This window comes from Crotalus tigris, unplaced genomic scaffold, assembly GCF_016545835.1.
Source record: "Crotalus tigris isolate CLP2741 ecotype Arizona unplaced genomic scaffold, ASM1654583v1 scf7180000024343.1644824, whole genome shotgun sequence".
NCBI lineage: Eukaryota > Metazoa > Chordata > Lepidosauria > Squamata > Viperidae > Crotalus > Crotalus tigris.
Genome location: NW_024100513.1, coordinates 422,266 through 449,669, shown reverse-complemented (window position 1 = coordinate 449,669; position 27,404 = coordinate 422,266). Strand labels below are relative to the sequence as shown.

The window sequence follows — 27,404 nt, the reverse complement described above, 5'->3', positions numbered from 1 at the left end:
GTTTGACCCCCTGTAGAATTTGGGGTAAGGTCAGGCCAACCTTGGGGATTGTGTGCCAGCTCTCTTGCGGGGAATGATTTGTTGGGATGCCCCCGGGTATCCTCCATGACTGGAGTGCTGTGTGATATGTGTGGAAGGTGAGTATGCCCCCAGGGTGACTCCCTGGCTGGAGTAGGCGTGAGTGCCTGTTGTGTGGGTAAGCTCCATGAATTCCTTTTCGGAGCAATTGCGGAACCCTGGGATGGGACGTTTGTGGCTCCATCAGTGGAGATGGGCAGCAGCTCGTGCCCTTCCCTTTGCTCCAAAGGGTCCCCCTCCCCCCCTGGAAAAGACCCAGGAGTCTCATCTGAAAAGTCCCGCCTAGGGCGGCGTTGGTCGATGTGCCGACGCAGGACACGACCGTTGTCCAGGGCAACCTCGTAGGAGAGAGGACCTGTGACCCTGGAAATAGAAGCGGGGACCCAGGTATGACCAGGCCCGTAATTGCGAGCCCAAACCGGGGCCCCCACAAGTAGTTGTCTAGGTGCCCTAGGATGTGAGGTAGATGAAGGCAGTCTGTCCGGATGCAACTGGTCAAGCTTCATAGTAAGTTTGCGCCCCCAGCGAAGTTCAGCTGGACTTCTCCCTGTAGACGTGGACGGTGTGGTGCGGTAAGAAAGGAGAAAGTCAGCCAACCTGTGATGCCAGTCCCCATAGGTGAGTCTTTTCAAGGCATCCTTTGTGATGCGGACCATGCGTTCAGCCATACCGTTGGTGGACGGGTGGAAGGGTGCAGACGTGGCATGACGAATCATGTTAGCCTGTAAGAAAGCTTGGAATTCGGAGGAAGTGAATTGAGGGCCGTTGTCAGACACGATGACATCTGGAAGCCCGTGTGCAGCAAAAATCCCCCTCAGTACATGAATAGTCTTTGCAGTGGTGGTGGAAGAGACAGGTACAACCTCAAGCCATTTTGAATGGCTGTCAACAAGGACCAAGAAGAACTGGCCCTGAAAGGGCCCAGCGTAGTCAATGTGCACCCTAGACCATGGGGACTGCGTTTCCTCCCATTTATGCACGGGAGCTTGGGGCATCTCTGGGCGAGATCATTGGCACAGGTGGCATGCATGCACCTGAGCCTCAATATCCTTATCTAAAACAGGCCACCACAAGTGGCTGCGTGCAAGAGCCTTCATACGAACAATGCCAGGATGACCCTCGTGGAAGGATTCTAAGACCCTAGTCCTCATTGAGGAGGGAATGACAACTCTGTTTCCCCAAAGCAGACAACCCTGAGAAAGGGACAACTCGTTTCTTTTGGACCATAAACTCTGAAACTCAGGACTAGGGCAGTGCTCAGGCCAACCGGACAAAACCCAGGAACGGACACGTGAAAGTGTGTGATCTGTACCTGTTTCAGCGGCAACATCCCTGGCACCAAGAGGGAGCTCGGGCAAGGCTTGGATTGATAGAATGTTAACAGCTGGCGCAGGGTCAGCTTCTACTACTGGCAGAGGCAATCTACTGAGGCCATCAGCATGGCCCATTTCTTTCCCAGGCTTGTGGAGTAAAGAAAAATCATATGCAGACAGAAAAATAGACCACCTAAGCATTCTAGTGGAAATGATTTGGGGAGTCTGCTTACGTGTGGTAAACAGTCCCAGCAGAGGCTTATGGTCAGTAAAGACCGTGAAATGCCTGCCATAGAGAAAATCGTGGAATTTTTTAATTCCAGCGACACCAGCCAGAGCCTCCCTGTCTATCTGAGCGTAGTTGCGCTCAGCAGAAGACAATGTTCTGGAGTAATATGCAACAGGAACCTGAGTTCCATCAGACCTGAGGTGGCTCAGGACAGCTCCTACCCCGTAAGGGGACGCATCACATGCGATGCACACAGGCAGAGATTCGTTGAAATGTGCAAGTACACTGTTAGAAGTGAGCAAGGCCTTGACTTTGTTAAAGCAAGCCTCATGTGTATGTGACCACTGCCACACTGCTTGTTTGTCTAGTAGCCTGTGAAGAGGCTCAGCTACACTAGCTTTATTTGGAAGAAAAGAATTGTAGAAATTCAGGAGGCCCAGGAAGGCCTGAAGTTCGGCCTTGGACTTTGGCCTAGGTGCTTCTAAAATAGCTGTCAGTTTGGATTCAGCAGGGTGAATCCCAGCAGCATCATTTTTGAACCCCAGAAATTCAGTAGAAGGCACCCCAATCTTGCATTTGTCTTTTTTGAGCTTGAGGCCTGACTTCCTGAATCTTAACAGAACAGCCCTTAGCCTTTCAGCTAGAATGTGTGTAGAGTCTCCTGCAATTAAGACATCATCAAAGTAGGGGCAAACCCCTGGTATACCCTGTAGTGTGTTTTCCATTACGCTTTGGAAAATCCCAGGAGTGACATTCACTCCAAACTGCAGCCTTTTTACCTTAAAGGCTCCCCTGTGGGTCACAATAGTCTGAGCTATAGCAGCAGCATCATCAACAGGCAGCTGTTGATACGCTTGAGCTAGGTCAAGCTTTGCAAAAACGCACCCCCCCTTGAAGGAGGCCAGAATATGACTGACCACAGGAACAGGATAGGCATGTTGCTGCAATGCCTTATTCAGAGTGCATTTGTAGTCAGCACAAATGCGAATGTCCCCATTTGCCTTTAGATGCGTGACAATGGGGGTCTCCCAAGGACTGGAATCAACAGGTTCTAGGATTCCCTGTTGAATCAGTTTGTCTAACTCAGTGTCAATTTTACTCTTTAAAGCAAAAGGGACCCTTCTTGCTTTAATTCTATTGGGAGTGACAGTGGGGTCTAGCTTTAAGGACACAGGGGGTCCTTTGAATGTGCCCAGCTGGGGGCTGAAAACATCTGCAAATTCTTTGCAGACTTCCTGTAGGTCGAGTGTTTGTAAGCTATTGAGTCCTGTGACGTGTATCCCCAGGCCTCAAACCAATCGAGTCCTATGAGACTCGTTCGTTCACCCCCTACTACTAATAAGTCTAGTGGACTTTCAAAACTCTTGTATTGCACGTTAAGGGTGGCCTCCCCCTTAACACACACTCTTGAATTTTGAAAATCTGTTAACACAATGTCAGAAGGCCTTAACTTGGCCTGAGTTCCACTACCGGAACAAATCTTCCTAAATGTATGCAAGGAGATAATTGAAAAGGCAGACCCTGTGTCTAGTTCCATAGATAATGGAACCCCTTGTAGCTTCACCTTGAGTGACAGCTTTTTCTTAATTGGCTTGTGTGTGCCTGTCCTAAGGATGCTTCTTCGCGAAGCGCAAAACCCTACCCTATTCTGGCTGGGGAATCTGGTACCTTTCAGGCGCAGTTCTTCCTGAGGTTGTACCTTTCGTCGGCCCAGACACACAGCTGCAATGTGTCCTTGTTTGCCGCATGCCCGGCAGGTAGCGGAGCGGAACTTGCAGTCGGTTCTCCTGTGGCGACCTCCACAGCCGATGCACTTGAGCGGAGCTGAAGAGCTTCCCTTCTGTTTTTCTTCCGTCGTGGGGTGGAGACGGTCGACTTCCTCGTCCGGATCCTCCTCGGAGTTCCTTTGGGCATCTTCCTGGTGCACGGATGCAACCTCTGGACTGTTTCTGATCGGCCGCAGGTTCTTGATAGCGCCGCCTGCTGCTTCTTCTGCGGTGACTTCCCTTAAGGCATCTTGGTAGGACAGTTCTTCTTTAGCGAAAAGTCTCTGTTGTAGATCTCGATGCCTTAACCCGCACACGAATCGGTCCCTCAGTCGTTCTTCGAGGTCTTTGAACTCGCAGTGCTTGGCGGCCTTCCGTAATGCGGCGATGAATTCTTTGGCTGACTCGCCGGGCCGTTGATCCCTCTGCTCGAAGGTGTGGCGCCATGCGATGACGGACATCTTGGGGTGGAAGTGCTCTTTCAGTAGCTTCTTCAGATCTGCGTAGCTGACAGACTCTACTGGAACAGGTGCTGCAAGGTTTTCTGCGATGTCGAAGGCGTCTTGACCGCAAACACAAAGCAGGGTGGCAGCCTTCAAGCTCTCTTCCCTCACTTGGTTTGCCTTGAAGTAGTTCTCCACCCTGGCTACGTATGACTCCCACCGCTCTGGATGTGAGACGTCGAATTCCGAAAGCCTTCCGATTTTTGCCATCTTCGATCTTCAGGAGACGGGTCTATCAGCCAGCCTACCCCCGAATGCGCACCGGATTGGCGGGCAGCTGCCGAGTCGACGCCGTTCCGCCGCTCAGGACTCCTTGGGTAAGCTTACACTTCTTCCTTTCCAGGTAGTGCAAGGCATCCCACCTTCGTCGCCAGTGTTGAGTCCTTGGCGGGAAGCAGACACGAGAAGCAGTTGAAGTTCTCAGTTTCCTTTATTCAGCGTTCAGCTTACAAGTAGATGGCTTCAGCAGCTCCCCAAACCTCCCAGCTTCTTATATAGACGCTTCCTGGGTAAATGTGTTACTTTTCCCGCGCCAGCACCCGCGCATGCACACGGCGCTGGCGACAGCCTGTCTGGTCCCGGGCAGCTTTGCACCCGCCCGGGACTGCCTGCAAACTCCCGAGCCGTTTGCAAGGCTCGGGACATAACATTATCCATATACAAAAGCAATAGCCTTAGAAATCAGACAGAGTGGTGAATTTACTGGCATTGTAGTTGGAAGTGTTGTTGTTTATTGCTGATGAGAAAATAGTTTTTCATAAAATTTTAGTAAGTGCCAAACTCTGATGATCTACTGTTAAATTAGGATAATAATTAAACTCTTTATTCTCATTTTAACAGATCATATAATTTTGTGATTGTTTTATTACAGTATCTAGTAATTCAAGTAATAATATAATTATTTTTATAATCTATAAAAATCATTTATATGCAATAACACAGAATCCCAAATATTTCTGTGTTAAACTAAAAGTAGCCTATCAATAAAACAGCAGGAAATCCATAACAAATGCCCTGAACATAATATGTATTCACTATAATGGCTTCATTTAATGTAGCGTATAGAATTTAATGCAATAAATTCTTCAGATTGGCTACATTTGAATCTGACCTTCCCTTTGAAGCCTTCAAAATGACAGGAGGATCTGTGGAGGAAATCTGTGGCTGTCCAAAAGAGAAAAAAAATTACTTTTTCACATTAGATGTGAATACTTAAGTCAAATTGGAAAACTGGAGAGCAGGTAAGAAAATCCCAGAGCTGATTACAGGGTTACAAATAAACAGTCATAGTCTAGCTAACATTACCCAGCTATACAAACAATCAAGTCAAGCTGAAAGCTTTTAATTCATAATTTTTGTTGTTTGTGGTTAACATACAGAAAAAGAAAATACTGTAGCACAGGTAGTCCTCAACTTATGATCACAACTGAACCCAAAATGTCTGTTTCTAAGTGAAACATTTGTTAAGTAAATTTTGTCCCATTTTACGACCTTTCTTGTCACAGTTGTTAAGTGATTTACTGCAGTTGTTAAGATAGGAATACAGTTGTTAAATGAATCTGGCTTTCCCATTAACTTTGCTTGTCAGAAGTTCACAAAAGGGTATCAAGTGACCCAAGGCACTGCAACCATCATAACTATGAATCAGTTGCCAAGCCTCTGAATTTTGATCACATGACCATTGGGATGTTATAATGGTCATAAATGTGAAAAAAATAGTCATGTCACTTTTTCCAGTGCTGTTGTAACTTTAGACAGTCACTAAATGAACTGTTGTAAGTCAAGGATTACCTGTAGTTGGAAGTAGGTAGCGAAAACATGTTTATGGGCATTGAAATTAATCATTTCATTAGAGAATATATGTGAATAAAAAGCTTGCCATTGCTCTCTTTTTCCTACTGTCTGATAGGGTTGCTATAGCATAATCATAAGCCCATCCAATGTTGATCCTATGCCAGGAGTGATTCCATTGCTACCTGCAGCCAGGAGTTGCATTGGACTTATAGCACTTTCCTGGATAGGGATGCTTTCCATTCATGTCCTGATCATCTCCCATTTGGACTATTGCAATGTGCTTAAGTGGGGCTATCCTTAAAAAGTATTCAGAAACTTCAGTTGGTACAGAATGCAACCACACAAGCAATCTTAGGCATCCCAAAGGCAGTAAATGTAACACCTCAGTTATTAAAGTGGAAGTACTCAGCCTGTCCCTTGGGAAATGCTTACACAGATTCTAGAATATTTATCACAAAATTAATATAACAATTCTTTTGGGTTTCCTCAGATGGGCAGTGTCATTCCTGCAAAGAAAGAAGGAAATTCATCCTTACAAAATAAGCTGTGCTTTGACACACATTAGTCTCAGCTTCCAGTATGTTTCTGCTACATACAAGGCATCTTTGTCTTGTTCAGATCCCACATGTTGATCATTTATGATTAACTTTATTTTCATTGATATATACCAAATCTTTCTGTTTGAACTGTGATGAAGACTCTTTTCTCCCCTCAAGAAATACCATATGCTTTATTTTCCAATTGCACTTTTATTACAATTTTTACTCTTTTTTCCCCAAATCCTGTTTTAAATAGTCTGCCAGATTTCTTTGCCATGCAGTTCCTTAAAATGAATTTTTTACAACTATTAATGACTTGAATCAAACCCGTAGATTTGGATAGGCAACAATTCCACATTAGAGACCAAAATTCAATGTGAATTCTCTGAAAGTCTCTTTCTATCCTCATAGTTTGACTTACAGTACCTTTTATAACCTTGCCTTGTCATGTTTTAACAGCTATAAATAGAGAAGAGAGGCAGATAAAAAGAAGAGGAAACATGAAAGAAGTCTTATGAGCTGTATTTAGAGCAGTGGTTCTCAACCTTTCTAATGCCGCGACCCCATAATACAGTTCCCCATGTTGTGGTGACCCCCAACCACTTATACATCACCGGGTGCCAGGGGTGTGGCCAAAGAAAAGGGGGAAAAATGGTGGACAGCCTTGTTTGGCGACCCCCGTGAAATGGTCATTCGACCCCAAATGGGTCCCGACCCACAGGTTGAGAACCACTGATTTAGAGTGTCTTTGAATTGTCCCTTGTAGAGTCAGTATAACACGAAGTCAACATAACACTCCTCCTGGCTTGTATTTAAGAATTGGTATTCAGGAAGGGTTAGCATCACTGGTTAAAAATAAATTGTAAGAACATATCACAGCACATTAATCTGGAAGAAAATCTTAAACAACAAGAGCATTGATGCTCACCTTCTCTAGGATGATTGAATATTTTCTTCTTATAAATACAGGTGGTCTTCAGATTACAAATGGGCACTTAGCAACCTTTCAAAGTTAGAACCTACCTGAAAAAGGAAACTTACAATTCAGATCTGAAGTTCTGACGGTTGTCCCTTGTTCACTTGTCTCTACTTTGGGCACTTAGTAACTGCTTGCAGCATCCCATTGTCCTTTGAGTACATTTTACGACAATTTATTACTTTAAGAACATAAAATGTACTCTCTGTATATTATAAATACTACACAGGAAAATTAACATATCTTTATGTTTTTAAAGTTGATTGTGCTTTATGAACAATGTGGCAATTTATCTGTTTATTATATCATTTTCTAGGCTTTTTTTCTTTTGCAATTAGGAACACTATTAATTTTAATGTTGCATTATATTGCTATTCTATTCTGTTTGATATAATAGGATTATATTGAAGTAACTACCAACTCAAAAAAGAATATATGCAAAATATTACTACATACTTTTTATTATTTGGGTATTATAATAAGATTAATAATTGAAAATAGAAATCAGGATCCCACAAAAAACAGTTTAAAAACTGGCTTTAAAAACCATTTAAAGGAAAAACTTTAATAAATAACAAAGAAACAACAGGTGTAGATATTCAGCTACCCTTTATCATGCTACGCTTTGTGTTATGATATTTATTTGACAGGAAGCTCAGTTTTATTTGATCTTACATGAGGAGGAACAAAATGGTTTCTGAAAAATTTAGATGTCTCTGAAGGTCCTTCAGATCCTCAGAAGCAGATGGGCTCTGTCTGGTTAGTTTAATCCTGTATCTAACTTTAAACAACTTTTTGCTCTCTTTTGTTCCTTCCATCTTCAGTTTTCTTTTTCCTTATTCTCTTCCTCCTCATTTTATATCTGCTTTTTTCTTTCCTCCCAGCTCAGTCCCTGTCCCTTACCCATCTCCATCCAGTTGTGAATTTCTCCCTTTTAACTCCATTCTTTACACCTTTGTGTGATGAACAAGTATAACTTCTCTTTGCTACTTAACAATCATACTTTTCAAATGGCAAAAGAGGCAGAAAAAAGATACCACTAGTCTAATGAATCCGTGAATTAAAATTAAGATCTTAAAGCTTTGTTCTTTTTTAAAATTAAATTAGATTCTTTAATATATAGTAAAGATCATGTTTATACAAGAAATGCTTGTGGAGAATTTCTTCTGAAACACTTTTGTAACATTCACAGTCCTAGTTCGTATGTGTGAGGGAGTGAATTCAAATTCATGGATAAAGATATGAATCCATGTACTCATATATACATATGGCATATGCACATATCCATTGGGAAGGACAAATCATTAGGATTGTTTTGGTTTAAACCAGACATGTCACACTCGTGACGTCACATGACATTGCACAACGTATTGGGATGGTTGTCATGGTTCCGAAAGAAGAAGCTCTTCAAATAACTTTGAGGCATTGTTTACCTTAAAGAATCTTTAATTTGCAACATAGCTTTGGCACGTACATAGTGAAGCCAAAATCTGTATTCTCCTCCACCAACACACAGTATCAAAGCATAACTCACTCCTTCATTTAACAGTCATTAATCACATTCTCCAATTAGTTTGAAGTGTGAACTTTCCCTCCCGTTATCTGCTGTTATTACAACTAACCCTGAAGAATACTCTACTGAGATATTGTTATGGCTAACTAGTCCCCAGCACATTCTTCCCCCTTCCCTCCAGCACCAACTCTTTTAACTCTAAAAGTAATACACAGGTGTCAACACTGCTAATATTGAATATTCTTGCTTTGACAAAATATGCAGAACTGTCTGGCATGATGTCATGGTTCTGACTAATGAAACACTTCAAAGAACAATTAGTAATTTTCTTAATTTTCAAATTTATCCAAACTATGGTATTTTGTATTTTTCCCCCATCTGAGTTTAATTTGCTGCTTCCATCTATGGACCTCCCTTCTCTCTTTGGGAGGCTTTTTGCTTCTTGGGGATCTTTTCCAGCAAATTAGGTATAAAATAGGAGAGAGAAGATCAAATTCCTCACCCAGTTTCAAGCATGCAGTTCACTGTTGTGCTAGCTAGTGCCTTTGGACTTCGGCTGCAAGTAGCTTGGGCTGGTCAGTGAAGTGTGGCCAGCCTTTCTCCTGTCGGGTTAGAAGGCTTTCCCTGAATTGAACAGAATGATTTCAGTCATTCCAGAATCGCTGGGGCATGCTTCTTTTCTTTGCTTCCTCTTAGACCCATTTAGAGTGCCCTGGCAGGGTGAAATTAGCCACGGGGGTCCAGAGATCTGCACTCCTGGAACTGGGCGCTACTGCGCAAAACTGGAAGTCTTGTAATAAAGTATTACTTTAGGGGGAAATGTTTCAAGTGAAGTTATAAATGTACTGTTATTTGAGACAATCCTAATCCACGGTGGGTCCAACTTGAAGTGTTGGGGGTCGCAACTTCAAACTAGTGTGACCAGAGTCCATAATAGCTCAATATTCTGTGGATTGCAAAGCCAAGATACATACTGACAGTATCTACTGGGGAAGGTTGACTGAGACCATAACAAAACAAGGCAATAAATGTAATAAGCTTACGTTGCCAATTATGTTTGGGCAAATGCAACAGCTATTCTTTAGTCTGAGCCAATTAGATGGCTGTCAACATCACTAGTAAACATGTCAGCACATGAGAAATTGAGAGAACTGATTGCTTAAAAGAAAAGCATTAACACCTCAAAACTTCAGCTAAACATGGCATTTTTGCATTAGAACACTGAAACCTCTAAAATCTTTATGAGTTCTTCATTATTCTAAAATGGCAATTTAAAGAAAAACTTGGCATTGGAATAACAATCATCATAGATGTTCTGAATTATTTGTGTGCATTGGATTTAATCAATCCAAGTTCCTAAAGAAGATCAAGGTAATATAAAACAGGTTTTCCTGGGGTAGACTGAATGGGTTAATTCTGAATCTGGATGCCAATAAATCACGATTCTCTTTTGTTTCTTTAGCGTTCCACAACATTATCAGGGGTGAAGACTGTGCAAAAAACAAAGCAAAATAGCAAATTGATGAGGTGTTGTTTGATTGATCTTTTTGTATGCATCTCGGTTACTAAAGTAACTCTAGATGGCTTATGCATTACAGATTATGTTGTGAGATGTACTCATAAAATATTTTTTCTAGCCATTTATTTTTATTCCTTAATAACTGACCATTTCTTTTCTTCCATTCTTTTTTCTTTTTTCCTGTTTTGTCTCATTCCCAATATATTTCTATATGTTTTTTTGCAAAACACAATTTTCTTTTAAAAAATAAATTCACGACTAATTTATGTCTGATTATAATGTATTAATGATTATGTTGTTCTTTACTATGTTTTTTGATCATTTGTCTCTGTATGTCATAATGTGTGTGCCTAATATTGTTATGTATCTTCTTATAATTTTTATGCCAATGTTGCATAGTGAACAACTGAGGCAGCAAGCTAAGAGTAATCCATAATTCTATAAATCTGGCAGGCAACTTCCCCCTGAAATTAAGGTCAGCCACATCCCTTCTAATATTTGGAAGGCCCTCAAGAGCTGGTTATGCTGCCAGATCTAGGGCTAGAGAATTGGCTACATTGCTGAGGGGATATTTTTATCTTCCCTTTGCCAGTATTAGTATTTTTGTTTTTATGTTATTTATTATTGTGGCTTTTATATTTTTACTAAATTAAATTCTACTATATTCTATTGATTAAAAAAAATGTTATGATCATGTTTTTTTAACCACTGTAAGATAATGAGATATCAGAAACTAAATTGTATGTAAAGACCCAAATCCGAAAAACATATGTACTGTATGTATATCTGGTGCCATCTGAGATTGACATCAATTGGAAATTGCCAGGTTCAGGGATGTCTACATGGTGTGGTCAGAAAAAATTTCTAAATCATTTAGCATTTTGCTTTGTTACTATTTGCTATGATGGAGCCCAATTTAACAGGAACAGCCTATTTCGTATTTGTATTTTATCTACAGGATAAAATAAGAAATAAGATTGAAAGCATTGAAAAAAGCAAAAGTATATAAAATTTGTTTTGGACCCTGTATAATAACAAAGATTATTCCAAAAATGAAGCAGTAGAACTTTCACTTTTATATGTAAATAATTAAAAATAACAGCAACATATAATTTTTCATTAAGCAAATAATTCTAGTGGCAATATTTTCCCTTCAAAATATAATGATTTAAAATCCAAGGGAAAGTTAAAAATCACCGTTTAGGAATATTGTTTTTTAATGGTTGCCTAGCAACTTTGTTACTATCTGTTGCCACTATAAATAAACAGAAGATAGCTCTATAAATTAACTGATAGAAAACTAGAACAGATAAAAATAAAATACATTTAAATGGCACAGAGTTTCTAGGAAATTGCCCTGAAAATTTCAAGCAATTGAATTTTCAACCTTCACTTTTCATCTCCTTCTTTAACTTATTGTCTGATTGAGAAAAGCCACAATTAGAAGGAGAAAAACATGTTCTATAATTGTTCTTTTATAATTCATGGTAGAAGAAACTTGCTTAGAAAAATGCTTAAATTGTTGTTATTCACATGCTAGAAAACAAGTTGTCCTTTTCCAGACTGTTTAAAGGGCCCTTATTCTACTTATTGGGTAGATCAGCGGTTCTCAACGTTTGTGTGATGGCAACCCCCGTCACACAAACGTTATGCGCATGCACGGTGCGCATGTGCGGCGCCCCCATGCGCGGTGCACATGCGCGGCGCTGCCCCCGGGAGGTGCAGCGCCGCCCCAGAGGGGGGAAAATGGCGGATCGCTGCCTTTGGCGACCCCCGAAAAGTGGTCGATCAACCCCAAATGGGGTCGCGACCCATAGGTTGAGAACCGCTGGGGTAGATGAACTATTTCATGTTTTAATTAAAGCTTATATTTTTTTACATTTACAGTTGTGCTTTATCTTTTGTTAGACAAAGTTTTCATTTATTTAATTCTTTGCATTCTGCATTTAAAATAAAAACAAAGCAGCTTTTCTAAATATAAAATATAAGAGCAAATCACAATCAGAGTTCAGCTCATTGCATGATACAGTCTTTTAGGAGTTCTTGGCTCTTCATAGGCTTCTATGGAAAGGTGCAGCACATAGAAAAGCCAACAGGTGCTTCTGTCTCGCCTTCGTGAGAGAGACAGAATTTAACAAAATATGGAAAGTACTCAGATTATGCAAGGATTATTAGGCTATCACGCAGACATATAGATCTGGATTTGTATTCATGGACATTGGAATAAAAAGGTATTAGCATGAAGGTTATAAGTATACGCAATCTATTGAACACAAAGGATTCTTACAGATTTTTGCATTGAAGGCAAAAAGTTGCAGCCTTAAGTCTAGTACATTGTGAATTTACAGAAAATTCATCTCCCACCAGCAATTTACCTTGTAATCCATAGGCATGCTGAGAACTATAAAACTTGGTTAGGGCCACAATCAGAGTGTACGACATTCTAAACTTTTAATCAATGCAAACACAATGAATTTCTATATCATAACCCCTATATACAAATTAGTTATTAAAGAGCAGATTTATATAGCCTTAAGAAATGCTATGACTTGAAATATTGGGAATCAGAATCTTGGATATGAAATGCAATGCCATGTTTATAAGCAACTCTTTATAACCATGTTTGATTTAGATGCTCCAGCAATTAAAATATTATATATTTATGTAGGAGATCTAAACCTGTCCTCTAATCCTTTTAACTGTTTTAGCCTGGGCTAGACCTTACTAGGAGGTAACTAGCACCAACTTCTGTGAATATTTGTGACTTACCTTTAGCTAGTAAAACTGTTATAGGCAGAGGTAACTGTTTTAGCTATAATGGTATTTATTAAACGTTTAAGGTTTAAATATTTTCCATACTCCTTGATAGATTGTGGACTTTGGATTTATTTATTCAAGGAATTATTTGCAGGATACAAGGGCAGAAAAGATGTGTGTCTAAACAATGAGTATTTATGAGAGGCACCAAGGCCATCTTTTTCTTCTCTGCTATTACTATATAAAATCCTAGCTGCTTCAGTTCTTTACTTTCCACTCAGATATTTCCTAGTTAGCATCATGATGGAAGCCAAGTTTTAAGGCAGTTTGATTTACAGCTGTCTTGAACTGGAAAAAGAGAAGTGGAAAGGCTGGTCTGGATTGGGATATGTTTGCTGGAAATGACCCCTCCATCACTATCCTCAGATCATTTGGCAGTCAAACTCAGAGCCTTTTTGGAATCTTTGGCATCTGACTGGCAGGATACTAATTGCCAGAATCCCTTGGAATACATGAAGAGTCTTATGAAGCATATTTCCCAGAATTTCTAATGCCCAGAAATCTGGTGGGTCAGCCACAGCTTGGTTGCTAGAAACAACCGATAAATATAGTACTATGGATTTGTCTTTCAGAAATGTTTGGCTACTTTTAGACCAAGGGTGGGTTGTACCATAAAAACCTAGTAGCAGTGTTTCTTCAGTGCAACTACTGATGTAATATAGAGGAGGAAGAGGAGTGTGGAAGAAACTGCATTGGTCCTATGGACACATTATTTTCTGATTAAGGGTTTTTTAATCAAAGTAAGTATTGAGCTACCAAGATGATCAAGAGAGCCTAGGCTAGTCCACTGTTTGGAAATGGGGAAAAAAATTAACCAATGGAACAACCTGCTTCCAGAAGTGGTGAATGCTCCAACACTGAAAATTTTTAAGAAAAGACTGGACAGCCATTTGTCCAAAACGGTGTAGAGTTTCCTGCCTGAGCAGGGGGTTGGACTTGATGACCTCCAAGGTCCCTTCCAACATCATCATCATCATCATCATCATCATCATCATCATTATTATTATTATTATTATTATTATTATTATATTTCCTCTAACTGGAACATTCTGTTTCTTTCTCTTCCTCTAATTTGCCTCCTAGAAAAATCTCTCTGGTTTCTTAATTTTGCAAATGACTTACATGCCCGTGTATAAAAAAGAGCTTTATTAACTCAAACCATTTTAATAATTTTGGCAAGTTGGTAAAAGTTGAAATTTGTTGGGAGGGTTAGCTGATGTGTCTTAATAATTACTTTTTTGTGTGACTGAGAAATACCTGGAATAGAAATCTGAATTATAACACTAACCTTAGAAAAGAAGTAGCAAAAAGGAGCACAGCTAATTCAGATTCCTGTGAAGGAAACGAAGGGCATTGCAATTTGAATTTGACACAGATGGAGACAGGGCTATCAATCGCAAGGCATTGTACCATCTTTTCATTCATAATGGATTTTTTGGTGATAAGAAAACAGCCTGAAGAAGTGACAGAAAAAACACAAGAAGGTTATAGATGGAAAGCTAGGGCTTAACTTGGCTTCTCAGTAAAATTCTGTCAGTGAAGTGATTGCACAGTAAAAACACTCACAGAAAGCTTGGTCTGGGGCAGTATAAGTATCTCTCAGTATCTTGTTATGAACCAGCAGTTTTTGGCTGTTGGAATGCTGATAAGCTCTGCTTTGTTTATACTGAACCAGTATATTGGTAGAAAGTGCGAATATTATAAAATGCCAGTGATCTCCTTCTAGTGAAGACGGAATATGAATGAGTGCTCCACATGTTACATTCTACGTCTTGGAATTAATAAGCCAACAAACTAAGTCATGATAGAAGGCATGTGACTTTCAGGAAAAGAAAGAAAGTGATGTGTTATCTAAAGGATTCCTGCTTTATTTTACTGAAAAGCTTTTAAAGTGTGATAGATAAGAATAGAATGATAAGAACAATTCTACTGGTGCTGCTTTGGCTTGTCAATTAATCTGATTCTTTACTTTTCTTCCTATCTTTCTTTTTCTTCTCCTTTAGACCGTCTACAAAGCCTGGCTCTGTTCCCAGTATTTTGAAGTCACACAGTCTCATTGCAACAACACAATTCCTTGCAAGCAATACTGTTTGGAGGTTCAGACAAGGTGTCCATTTATATTACCAGACAATGATGATGTCATCTATGGAGGATTATCGAGTTTCATCTGTACAGGTATGGCAGATTTCAGCAGCTCTTTCTAACACCCCTTTCTGTTTCTGAGGGCTACATATAATTAAGAATTCCTTTCCACTTTCCACTCAAGACCTCCTCCTCCATTATATATCCCACAAAAATGATGTTGTTGCTCTGTAATCTTCAAGAGCTTTTACTTTTGCCTGCTCTCTTTCCCACTTTCCCTCCTCCTCCTCATCTCTATTTAGGCATGACTCATCTGCCTTAGATACCAATTCACTTTATTTGTTCTCTTTTTATAACATTTCCGGAAGATAATTCCACTTGCATGTTCTTAAGCACTTCCTATTTATGTTACCTGTACAGAATCCCTCCACTTGGACAATATTTTTAAGAGCTTGTTAAAATGAAATTTCCTGTGCTGTTGATGGAGGCTAAGATGTAAAACTCAGTGTGCAGAATGAAAAAAAGTATGATTCACTTTCAAAAGAGGTATCTTTGGAATATCACCATGCCCCATTGGTTGCATCTTCTGTGCAACCAATGCTAGAATCATCTCTGCTTGTAACTGTAGCTTAAAAATACCAGCAGTTCTACAGAAAATACTTCCTGCACGAATCTGAGCTTTGCTGCATTTCTTCCATCCTAAACTGCATACTTTGTACTGGTCCAAGTACATTCACAGAGCTTGCAAATGTGCAAACAAACTGAAATATTGAAAGAACAAAGGGCTGTACTCAAGTATGGAGCCTGTTGGTGTAGTGGTTAAGGCAGCGGTTGTCAACCTGTGGGTCGCGGCCCCTTTTGGGGTCGAACAACCGTTTCACAGGGGTCGCCTAAGACTATCGGAAAACACATATTTCTGATGGTCTTAGGAACTGAGACATCGCTCTGCATCTGTCTCTACACGGCCTCCTCCACCACTTGCAGAGAGAGGGGGGGGCACTTTCGCTTTCCTTCTCTCTCTCTCAGGCGGACTTACCTCCTGCAGGGCACCTGATTGGCCCTGTGCCCGGGTGCCCCACCCCCTGGGAGAAGCACAGCCAGGGCCTCGTGGCTTGGAGCCGCCCGGGGAAGCCCCAGGATCCCTGCTGGGAGTGGCCCACTGGAGGTTGTGGCAGATCAATAAATAAAGGGGTGGGGGAGCCAAACGGTCCAAGGCATTTGCACCCTGAATGTGTGGATGGTTCTTTCATGATTTGCCACCACCACCCCCTCTCTTCCCGCCCTGCTTGGGCAATGTGCTGCTGCTGCTGCTACTGCTGGCTGAGCTGGGCTGAGCTGCGGTGCTGAGCCGATTCCCACCCCTCCTGGTTGCCCAGTCGTGCTCCACCCCCGGCCACCCTCCATGCCACGCCAGAGCCTCCCCCCGCCGCCCAGCCTGCCTCCCTTGCCATTGGAGGGCATCTGTGTGTGTCTCCAGACCTTACTGGACTACCATCCCCAGCAGCCCTAAAAAACACTGTGGAAGAATGGGGAATGCTGGGAGTTGCAGTTCATCACCATCTGGAAAAACTCTCCAAAGATCGATCAATCCTTCCTTCCTTCCATCCATCCATCTCCTTCCCTTCCCCTTCAATCTCTCCTTGCTTCCTTCCTTCCTTTCCCCCTCAATCTCCTTCCTTCTCCATCTCCTTCCTTTCCCCTTCAATCTTCCTTCCTTCCTTCCTTCCTTCCTTCCATCCATCTCCATCCCTTCCCCTTCAATCTCTCTCTCTCCTTCCTTCCTTCCTTCCTTCCTTCCTTCCTTCCTTCCTTCCTTCCTTCCTTCCTTCCTTCTCCTTTCCTTCCCCTTCAATCTCTCCTTCCTTCCTTTCCCCCTCAATCTCCTTCCTCCTCCATCTCCTTCCTTTCCCCTTCAATCTTCCTTCCTTCCTTCCTTTCCCCTTCAATCTTCCTTCCTTCCATCTCCATCCCTTTCCCTTCAATCTCTCTCTCCTTCCTTCCTTCCCCCTTCAATCTTCCTTCCTTCCATCTCCATCCCTTTCCCTTCAATCTCTCTCTCTCCTTCCTTCCTTCTTTCCTTCCTTCCTTTCCCTTTCAATCTTCCTTCCTTCCTTCCATCTCCATCCCTTTCCCTTCAATCTCCTTCCTTCCTTCCTTCCATCCATCCATCTCCACCCCTTCCCCTTCAATCTCTCCTTCCTGACCCTTCAATCTCCTTCCTTCTCCATCTCCTTCCTTTCCCCTTCAATCTTCCTTTCTTCCTTCCATCTCCATCCCTTCCCCTTCAATCTCTTTCTCCTTCCTTCCTTCCTTTCCCCTTCAATCTCCTTCCTTCTCCATCTCCTTCCTTTCCCCTTCAATCTTCCTTCCTTCCTTTCCCCTTCAATCTCCTTCCTTTCCCCTGCAATCTTCCTTCCTTCCTTCCCTCCCTCCCAACATTTTTGAGCAAGGAAGAGTAAGCTTCTCCAGCGAGCATTGCTATATTGTTTTTGTGATTAATCACTATGCTTTAATTATGTTCACTTCGTAACAATGAAAATACACCCTGCATATCAGATATTTACATTAATATTCATAACAGTAGCAAAATTATAGTTATGAAGTAGCAACGAAAATAATTTTATGGTTGGGGGTCACCACAACATGAGAAACTGTATTAAGGGGTCGCGGCATTAGAAAGGCTGAGAACCACTGGGTTAAGGCATCAAGCTAGAAACCGGGATACTGAGTTCTAGTCTCACATTAGGCACAAAGTCAGCTGGGTGATTTTGGGCCAGTCCTTCTCTCTCAGCCTAGGAAGAAGACAATGGAAAATCACTTCTGAAAAATCTTGGCAGAAAGCTGCAGGGGCTAGCTCAAATAGTCACCAAGAGATAACACTGACTTGAACGTGCACACATCCATGTATGTGCACGTACACACACACACACACACACACACACACACACACACACACATATGGACAACAGAAATTCTAGGTGTTTTTAATATTGCTGGGAGAATAATTAATTATTGAAAATGAAGCATCCATTCTCATTCTTGCTTTTGACATGACTATTTAATTTTGATATATGCCTACAATATCATGACAAATTAAATATGAATAAGCAGTGTGAATAAATTGTTCACTTTTAAAGATATACAACTGGGATTTTTTTGAGTAGGGAATTTTATATGTTAATACTGCGTTTCTGGGTCTTCATGAAAGTCTTTTAGAATTAACAGGAATATTAAACATTTTGTGGCCCGGGTGTCATGCTTATTTATTTTGGAGTGCCTGGGGAAGCAAGAGGATTACAGCTAGTAATGTTAGTCAATCCAAGCATTTAACCTTCACTAAACAAAAGGGTCTAAAATTTTCACCCCAGATACTATGGTATCCAGTGGTGGGATTCAAATCTGTGAACAACCAGTTCTCTGTGTGGATGCTGCTTCCAGAAGTCCATTCTGGACCTGGACAACAAAAAAATAGTTACCGGTTCTGCCAAAGTGGTGCGAACCAGCTGAATCCCACCACTGATGGTATCTTGTAGGAGAGTCTCATATAAATGAAATCTTGGACCACTGGCCCAACCACAGGGGACAAGAGGATCAAAGCTAACTCCTGTGTACTGATTTTCAGTGACACAATTTCCACAACTTACAATTTGTATCGTATATCCTGACACAATTACATAATTTCAGAATTGTTGTGATTATATCATACATATTATACAAACATGTACTATTTTGGCACGATCGTCGTTTGCTGATTGGGCAACTGAACAGATAAAGTTAAGAGAAAGACAGAAAGACTGCACTTTGAGTAGCAAGGATAAATTAACCTCTTTTAATCTAATGCCACCTGCAAATTCCATGATCCCCAATACTTGAATGGCTTAGGAGATGGGAATATCATCTAATGCATCTAAAAATATTCTTTGGGAAATGCTATCCTAGTCAATCAATAAATTTCTGAGTTAACATATATTGTGAAATAATGCAAAGTCAAATAAAGGATAGAAATCCATAAATAAAAAAAGGCCTCAGTGTTAGGAATTTGCTGTCTGTGAAACCTCAAATATGTTCTTTTTGAAGTAATTCATAATCCCAACTCACAAATCATATAGCTTGATTGAAGGCAAACTTCACTATCAGATAGTGAAGGAACACTATTTATCAGGAACACTATTTTTCTCGATATTGTTCACACTAGTGTCTTTGAACAGTACAGCAGCTTCTCTATTGATAATATCAGAGGGTAGAATTAAACATAACTCAAAACACTGTCCAGATTATACTACTACTTTATTGTTCCAGATACCATTGTCTCCAATAGTTCCAATTTGTGAAAGACTCTAAAACACGAACTTGAGCTTTGAATGATTAGTGATCTATTACCTTTTCTGAATTTCTACAGGATTAGAACAACAAAATATCTCGAAGAAGCCTCAGATTGTTGCAATGCTCTGCTTCGTAGAGAGAAAACTCTTCTCCTTTTTAATTGGAGAAGGCAAAATCCTAAAGAGGAGAAAATGCACTTGTAGTTTCAAAATGCAATATTTTTTCCTATTACTATTTATTTCTCATACAACACATCCCTGATAAGATGGTTGTGAATGCCAGGAATTTGGGCATTAAAACCCTGCTTTAATTATTTAAAAATATTTTGTTTTGATGTTAGGCCTTAAACACATAGACAAAATGTTTGCAATACAGGGTTTAATGTATGTGGACAAAAAGTAACCTACTGTTTTGCATTATTGAAATAAATAATTATTGAAATAAACAATACTGAAAGTTATTTAGGTAGAATGGTCTTTTGTCAGGGAGACAGCTTAATTAAAAGAGCAAGGCAATTCTCCATATGAAAAGTCATTCGCCTTCAGAGATTATTCAAAAGTTCTCAATAACTACTGGGGTTACTGCTCTGTAGATTGTAGGATTGTACCTGAGATGAAATAGTATTGCACCATTGTTAAAATTTAATGAAAAACATAACGTTGATGAGTTTCTGAACCTATTGAGGGTGTTTAGCTATAGTAGCCAAGATAATAAAAGCTGGGAAAATGCTTTATGCTATCCAGATGACTCACTAATTTCTGTGTATTTTGTAAAAATGAAAACTGAATGAATGAATGAGTCTTCTCAAGAGTCTTCTCCTTAGCAGCATCTTCCCAGCAGAAACTCTTCTGCCAAAGAGGAAATATTGTATAGTTTTTCAGGTCTTACAAAGATTGAACTGCATCAGTTCTGGTTGGCTGCCAGTCTAGTCTGACCACTAACTAAGATGTGGTAATCTTACTGTTTCTCTGCATTGTTAATCAATCCATCATTGAGCTGGTGAAAGTGATCACAACGAGGAAGGTGACCTGGAGACTCTTGATCCTATTTACTTGGAGCCTCGAGTCTAGAGAATCTAAAAAAAAAAAGAAGAAGAAGAGGAAGGGACATCAAGCAAAGGAGTATCAAGCGACAGCCTCTATCCTGAGATGTGTTTGTAGAATCTTGACTTAAAGAGACCCAAATACTATGTTTCACATTAAAGCTGCGTCCTGAATTTAGACAGCAAACAACAAAACATAGGTGTCACATGTTCCTTAGAGCCAATCAGCATTATTCTGCTTGTAAAAAGCGTACAAAACGTTGTGGAGATTTCAATTTTATACTTTAAATTCTGGGAACTATGCATGGGGTATTGCGGAAGTATTTTGTAGTTTAAAACAGATGACTGGGGGCATCTAGTGGAGAATAGCAAACATTTCATGCATAACAAATTACATCTGAGTTCTGAATGAGAAGCATTCAAGTCAATGCTATAATTTCTAAGTAATCAGGATTGAGCCTGTTACAAAAGAACCTCTAATATGAATCTGTGACTCGCCAAACAATAAGATAACTACAGAGTGAAGGCTTTTAAAATTGTTTTGTAATAGTATGGTGAGGTAAGAAAGGAAATTGTAAAAAATCACAGAATTGGGGAGCATGATTGAGGAAAATTTTTTTATCTGATTTCATTTCATTTATCTGATTTCACTAGTTGTTCCTAGTACACATAATTAAGTTTCATTAGATATTTATGCAATGATGGGAATCAAATATATGAACAACCGGTTCTCTGTGTAGATGCTGCTTCCAGAAGTCCGTTCTGGGCCTGGGCAACAAAAAATTAGCTACCGGTTCTGCTGAAGAGGTGCGAACTGGCTGAATCCCACTACTGTATTTATGGTTTGGGGGAATATTTATGAATTTCTTCTTTTCATTAAGTCTGAGGTGACAAGCCAGTTGGTCAATTCCTGTTGCAACCAAGGGTTCAATCCTTAGTTGATCTGAAAATATGGATCTGCACTTGTGAGAAAATGCTAGGAAGAAAATAATAATTTTTGATTGGCAATTTGGGGAGTTTCAGTCCAGGATCTCTGAAAGATGCCAGGCTGGGAATATGTGAATTATTTTATTACAAGGGCTATTATAGAGAGATATGGCTGCAAGAGCTGGAGGACACTGCATTAGTTAAGGGAGGCAAATTCTGTGAAGAGTGATTGATGAACTAATTTTGTCTCATGATAATGAGATATTTGGAAGTGAAGCTATAGTTGGTTTTTCATGATATTTCAGGGACATTTTAGATTATGCTGTTGATTTATCTGAAAACTTTCTATAATAGTTTGAAAATTGAGACATATATACTGTAAGTCCCAAATTTATGAAAAAAAAAAAACCCTGTCAAAAAATGCTTAGTACAGAACAAAATTCTCTGGTAAATTTGTTCAGAGCAGCTTTTGTTAAATATTTGATGAGTGGTTGTTATTAGTACTACCATTAATTAGTCCTATTATATACTGCTTTTCCATTTAGGTTTTTTGGAATGACTTCTGACACAACAGTAGCAATGTAATCATAGCCATAGATATTAAATATTTAAAGTGAGATTATATTTGATACTGGGCAGGTTATATGGGTCTATTCCCTGCCTTCCTGCATCTGTTTTACCATGATGCAAAACCAGAAATCCCTTTGTTTTCTTTTAAAAAGACTTTAATATGCTGCTCTTTTTCTCTCCTGCAGGGCTCTATGACAATTACCCAACCAATGCAGAACCAGAATGCTGTGATGTCAGATGGGGACTCTTATCCGATAACCAATCCAAAGGGACTATAAAAACAAGTGACTCAATGATGTGTCACCGGACATCACTCACAGTTTCATCAGCATCAAGACTGTGTAACAGCAGACTCAAACTGTGTGTTCTTGTATTAATTCTCTTACATACAGTACTCACTGTCTCAGCAGCACAGAATTCAACAGAACTGAGCTTTGGAGGCATAACAAATTTTGAAGATAATTCCACCAATGAGGAATAAGAGACCTGATCCATCTCCTCCTACAGGCACATAGCAGGCCCACCTGTACGACAGTCAGACCCAAAAGACTGGACCTTTTTACCCTCTGTTCACTCCTCCAAAAGCCTTCTGGGTAAAACTCAACTGACGGGCCACTATCCAAACAAGGACACGTCCTATACAGCTTTTTATTGACTAAAAGGCTGTCTGGTGACTTAAATTTCTCACACCATTTTATACACTGTGTTTTAATGTTTGGGGTTTCTTTTTTTGGTTTGTTTTGCACTTGTTAATACAGGATTTTATTTTTCAGACAGTTTCTCAGAGCTAAACTAAGTCTTATCTATTTCTAGTCATTGTGTGTGTTCATCAAATAGTTTGGTCTTTTATGTCTTGTCAGTTTCTATTAGAAGAAAGAACTGCTGTGGTTCCATGGCAAAAGATTTTTTTAAAAACAAAACAGTGAAAACCAGCCCTCCCCTCCCAGCCCTCCTCTCCACAAAACCAGTTCTCTTTTTCCCATTATATTTTCCCCTGCTTCAATGCCCCAGAGCAAACCATTTCTGCTTGCTTTCCTTTGGTGTAATCACAATGAATGGGTGCGCGGTCCAACACACTCTGCCACTGTTATGCAAGTCATCTGACTGGAGAAACCCAAAGTAAGGGAGGGGCGAGGAGGAGAGCACAATTAACAGGTACTCTCCTTGAAAGTGGGATCTGACAGTGGAACCTTAATATAAAGAAATCTATAACAAACTGTTGCTCCAAGGCCCATTTTCAAAAAGTCTAGTCCTTTCTCATTGGTCAGTTGAACAGGAGTGGCCTGATAGAGAACACCGTGTGTGAAACCAAGCCAAGAGCTCAGCGAAGTGATGAGAAGGGAGACCAACACACTGGTGGTAAAAGTTTGGCATTCATTGTGAATTACGGTTTTTATTCCTCTGTTATCACCTCTGTACCACATGATTATACCATCTATAAAAGCCAAGAGGTTTACGGGAAAAAAGAGAAAATTTTATTTCTACCTGTTTGATTCTGAGGATATCTAGAGATATCACAAAGGCGGTGAAGAACATAGATTTCCTATCAAGTATAGGTAATATGGTCATTGCATGTGAGTGTACATACTCTGAACATAAATACTGGGGTACATCTCTTCTGGGATCACTTGCCCAACCAAGCAGATGACCATTTTAAAATGAATGCACCCTTGTGTGTTATGCTCATATGGTTCCTACAGCCTGCGAAATAGTTTCTGCTCCTCATGGCTACAATTAAATCCTTGGAAATAAGGTAGGGTGGGGAGGAGATCAAATGGAGTTAGTGAAGCTGGAAAAATACATTTTTTTCTTTTTTTAAGGATATTTTCATGAGTGTGCAATAACATTTAGATGCTGGGCTACAGTATGAGTAGTCAAGTATTGTGAGGGATTAATGGGAGAGGATAATCCAATTGCCTTTTTCATTGCTCTTTTTATAGGACCATATCACCTGCTGAGTGGATGGGATCTTGCTTTTTAAAATGGCTTTTTAGAGTTTACACTAGAATAAATGGAAGGAAAAGTTAATAAGGGCTGTTTTTTTAAAAACAAAACAAAAAACAAACTTTTCATTCCTTCCTGTTCTCTAACTACACTTGGAAAGTGCACTTTAGAGCTGTTTGCTGTGTAGCTGAGAGATGAAGGAAAAAAGATAGAAAATATTCTCTTACTTCTTGCATAAAAACAATATTTCCTTGCCCATTTCAAGAAATGTTTCTGTTCCTCACTGCATTGTTGATATGCATTTTTATTCATGTTTTATGATTTGTGAAGTGCTGAAAAAAAGACAGCCTAGACAAACAAACAACCCTACTGCTTTAGCAGATTAAACTAATGCATTTGTTAAATTGTATAAGCTGAACTATTTTGCAAGACTTCTTGTTTTGATAGTGTTTTGCTATGACTGAGAATGAGGATCTTAAAATGACCTGTGCAAATACAAAACAAAACAAAACAGCACGTAAACGCAGAATTCTTCAGCTTCAGTTTCTTTCCTTACGTTTTCCCTCCTTTCCACTGCGTGTGTACACTCACAGATATCTACATGGCATAAAGCACCATGCATTTTAGGGTGGGTTTTCCCCACTGGGATGAGTACATTTTCTGATACATATTGTGAGAATGCGCTGAAAATAGGTATGGTGTGAAAATGGAAAGCTTTATTTAATGATGGAATGTAAATTTCAAAGAAAATCTGATCTCTTCTTGCAAAATTCACGCAACGAAATCTGCACAGAGCCACAGCGCTGGGGGGTTTAAGCGAGAGTCATGTGAGAAAACTCTTAGGAGAGCTCTTGTTCAACTGACCACTTTTTTTCCCTGATCTTAACATGTAAAATGGTCAATAAACAGTTTGTTATATACCTTGATCTACCTCTGCTGTACAAAGGCCATTCAGCAACATCCATTTCTGTGACATTCATGGCATCATTTTGTTTTTCCCATGAATTAAACATTCATATTTTTTTCTTCCATTTCCCCCCTACTATCTCAACACAGTAGTGTGTTCTGTTCACATCCCCCAGTTACAATAACATTAAAAAGAGATGCTAATTCTTCTCAGTGGGATCCTGTTTTGCCTCATAATGATCTACTGCAGGGAATACCAGTAAAAAATGTATTCTCTTTGCCCCCAATCCTTTTCAACTGAATTTTTAGGGGGGGAGAAATCAGCTCATTTGATTTTTGGCTTCAGGCAGGGATGCAAGAGAAAAAGAACTCATGAAAAAAAAAAACAGTGGCAACATTATTGATTTGCTTTAAAAAAAACAACACCAAACTTTGAGTAAAATGAAGTAGGAAGCACAAACCATTTTACTTAAAAATATAATAAAATGTTTCCTTCCTTTCAAAATAGCTGCCTGCAGTTACATTTGTCTCTGTCACTATCCCACACCCAATCTAATTCTTTTACTGATTTTTCTTTTTTTTCCAAAAGGAATACAGTATAGTGTTCTTGGGAGACAGCTGCTGCGATGTATGTTATTGTTTAGTCTGGGTATGTTTACTCCAGCAGTGTGGTCTGTATTCTTTCTTAGCAGCAGCTAAGAAACCATGCCTAGAACAAAAGGACTTTTTTAAATGAAGTTCAGAGAAACATAATCATGTATGATGCAAAAGCTCATCCCATCCATTTCTCATCCGTAACCGTTTTCTTAGCACAAACCTGAGCATGCTTGATATTGTGCATCTATTACTTTTGCCCAAATAAATTTGCATCTTGCCACTGTAACTGCCATCTTGTTCCATTTCTCCTTGTACTGTATGAGTTGACATACATGATGAAGAATTGGCTTCTAACAGACCATAGTTCAATATTCTAGCCTAGTACAATGAAGAAAGAGAATGACATCTATTTAAAATTGTGTGCAAAACACTTCCCCTCTTTCACATGTTTCATGATTTGGTTTTCTGAAATAAGGAAAAATCCAGAGTTATTGCAATATATTAATACTGCAAAGCCAAAATGTCATAGATCATAATCAGAGTTACTTATTGTTTCTTCCTTACTGCACTTGAGAATTCACTATACTGACTTTCTGTTCATTAAAGAGAGAGAATATTCTTTTGGGTGTGGTGAGGTAAATAGAGCTATTGAAAGCTATCCCTCAATGCAGAATTACTCATTTTGTGGAAAAGTGTATTAAAATTTGGGTACAGCTGAAGATCAAGTTCCAGTGAGTGGGTGAAAGATTGAATAAGGATTGAAATATTTCAAAGAATTATTTTGTGTAATTCTTTGAAATACAGAAACATTTAAAAGGTAACAGAAATCATATATGAGATATAGCAAGTTTAATTGGACTAAAATTGTGTGGTCTAGCCTGAAATAGCTTTATTAGAACAACAGAGAATAAAAACATTTCTTTATTTTCCTCTGTTTTCTAAGGAAGATCTCTATTTCTTACTAAACCTAGTGAAAAGAGCTGAAAAGGTAGAATTTCAAAGTAAAGTCTCTTTAACATTTTGCAAAATTAATTTAACAGAATTTAACTAAATAACAGAGTTGGAAGGGATGCTGGAGGTCTTTTAGTCTCCTAATCACATGAATAGATAAAATAAACACCTTGATCACAGATGATAAGACAAGAATAAATATTAAATAAACAAGAGAAGGTTGTATGCCAGTTAGTATAATTCCAAGCTTCTACAAACAAAATGATCTATTGGAATGAAAAGTTAGAGGAACAAAACATCCTTAGACATCCTTAGTCAGATTAAAAACTCTGATTTAAGAGTCTCTTCCATTAGGTTTTTTCATGTTTGATGAAATTGTAACAGAAATTATTTATAAGAGTGTAATTTTATTTTGAATATATTTAAATAATGGGTTGCTTTATTAAAAGCTTGCTGAAGGTAAGATATAGGATTTGAAGTGGAACATGTACATACATAAATGCTACTTAACATATACATACATAATATTTTAAGCTGCTTGGATTATCCAAAGCAATGTGTGATATAAATTGTTATTCAGAGGGAGAAAGTTGAAAAATGCTAAATCTTTAACATACCTAATGTAGTTTTTTATCCCCCCAAATGCTAGTTGAAGTTATGGACTTAACATAAGCAATATTATTGATGGCAAAATAAGGATGTGGTGAAGCTGTCTTCAGCAGTTATTTCCCCCAAAATCTGATGACATATTGGTTAAAGAATTATTTGTTAGATTTATAATCCATGTTTTTGTTCAGTTCAACCTCAGTTTAAGATTATTGTATTTTATTTTAGCATATTAGATATGCTTGATTATAAACTCCATGTTTCAAATGAGCTAGATCCCTTTGGATGAACCTTGTTTTTAATCGTATTCTTAATGCACTACATATTTAGACTAAGATCATGACTTAATGCCAGATCAGATTATCTCCTGCATACATAACTCTGCTGAACATCTACTGAAGGTTTCTGA

The 27,404-nt window shown here is 39.4% G+C and overlaps 1 protein-coding gene across 1 annotated transcript in view; it reads left to right on the top strand.

The window, feature by feature from the left end:
* The window catches only part of FAM155A (family with sequence similarity 155 member A), a 465,216-nt gene extending 438,406 nt beyond the window's left edge, over nt 1-26,810 (top strand). The window contains exons 2-3 of the mRNA XM_039326731.1: nt 15,051-15,222; nt 22,177-26,810. Coding sequence (XP_039182665.1) covers nt 15,051-15,222; nt 22,177-22,472 — 468 coding nt within the window. The 3' untranslated portion in view covers nt 22,473-26,810. The remainder of the gene's footprint in view (nt 1-15,050; nt 15,223-22,176) is intronic.
* The last annotated feature ends 594 nt before the right edge of the window (nt 26,811-27,404 follow it).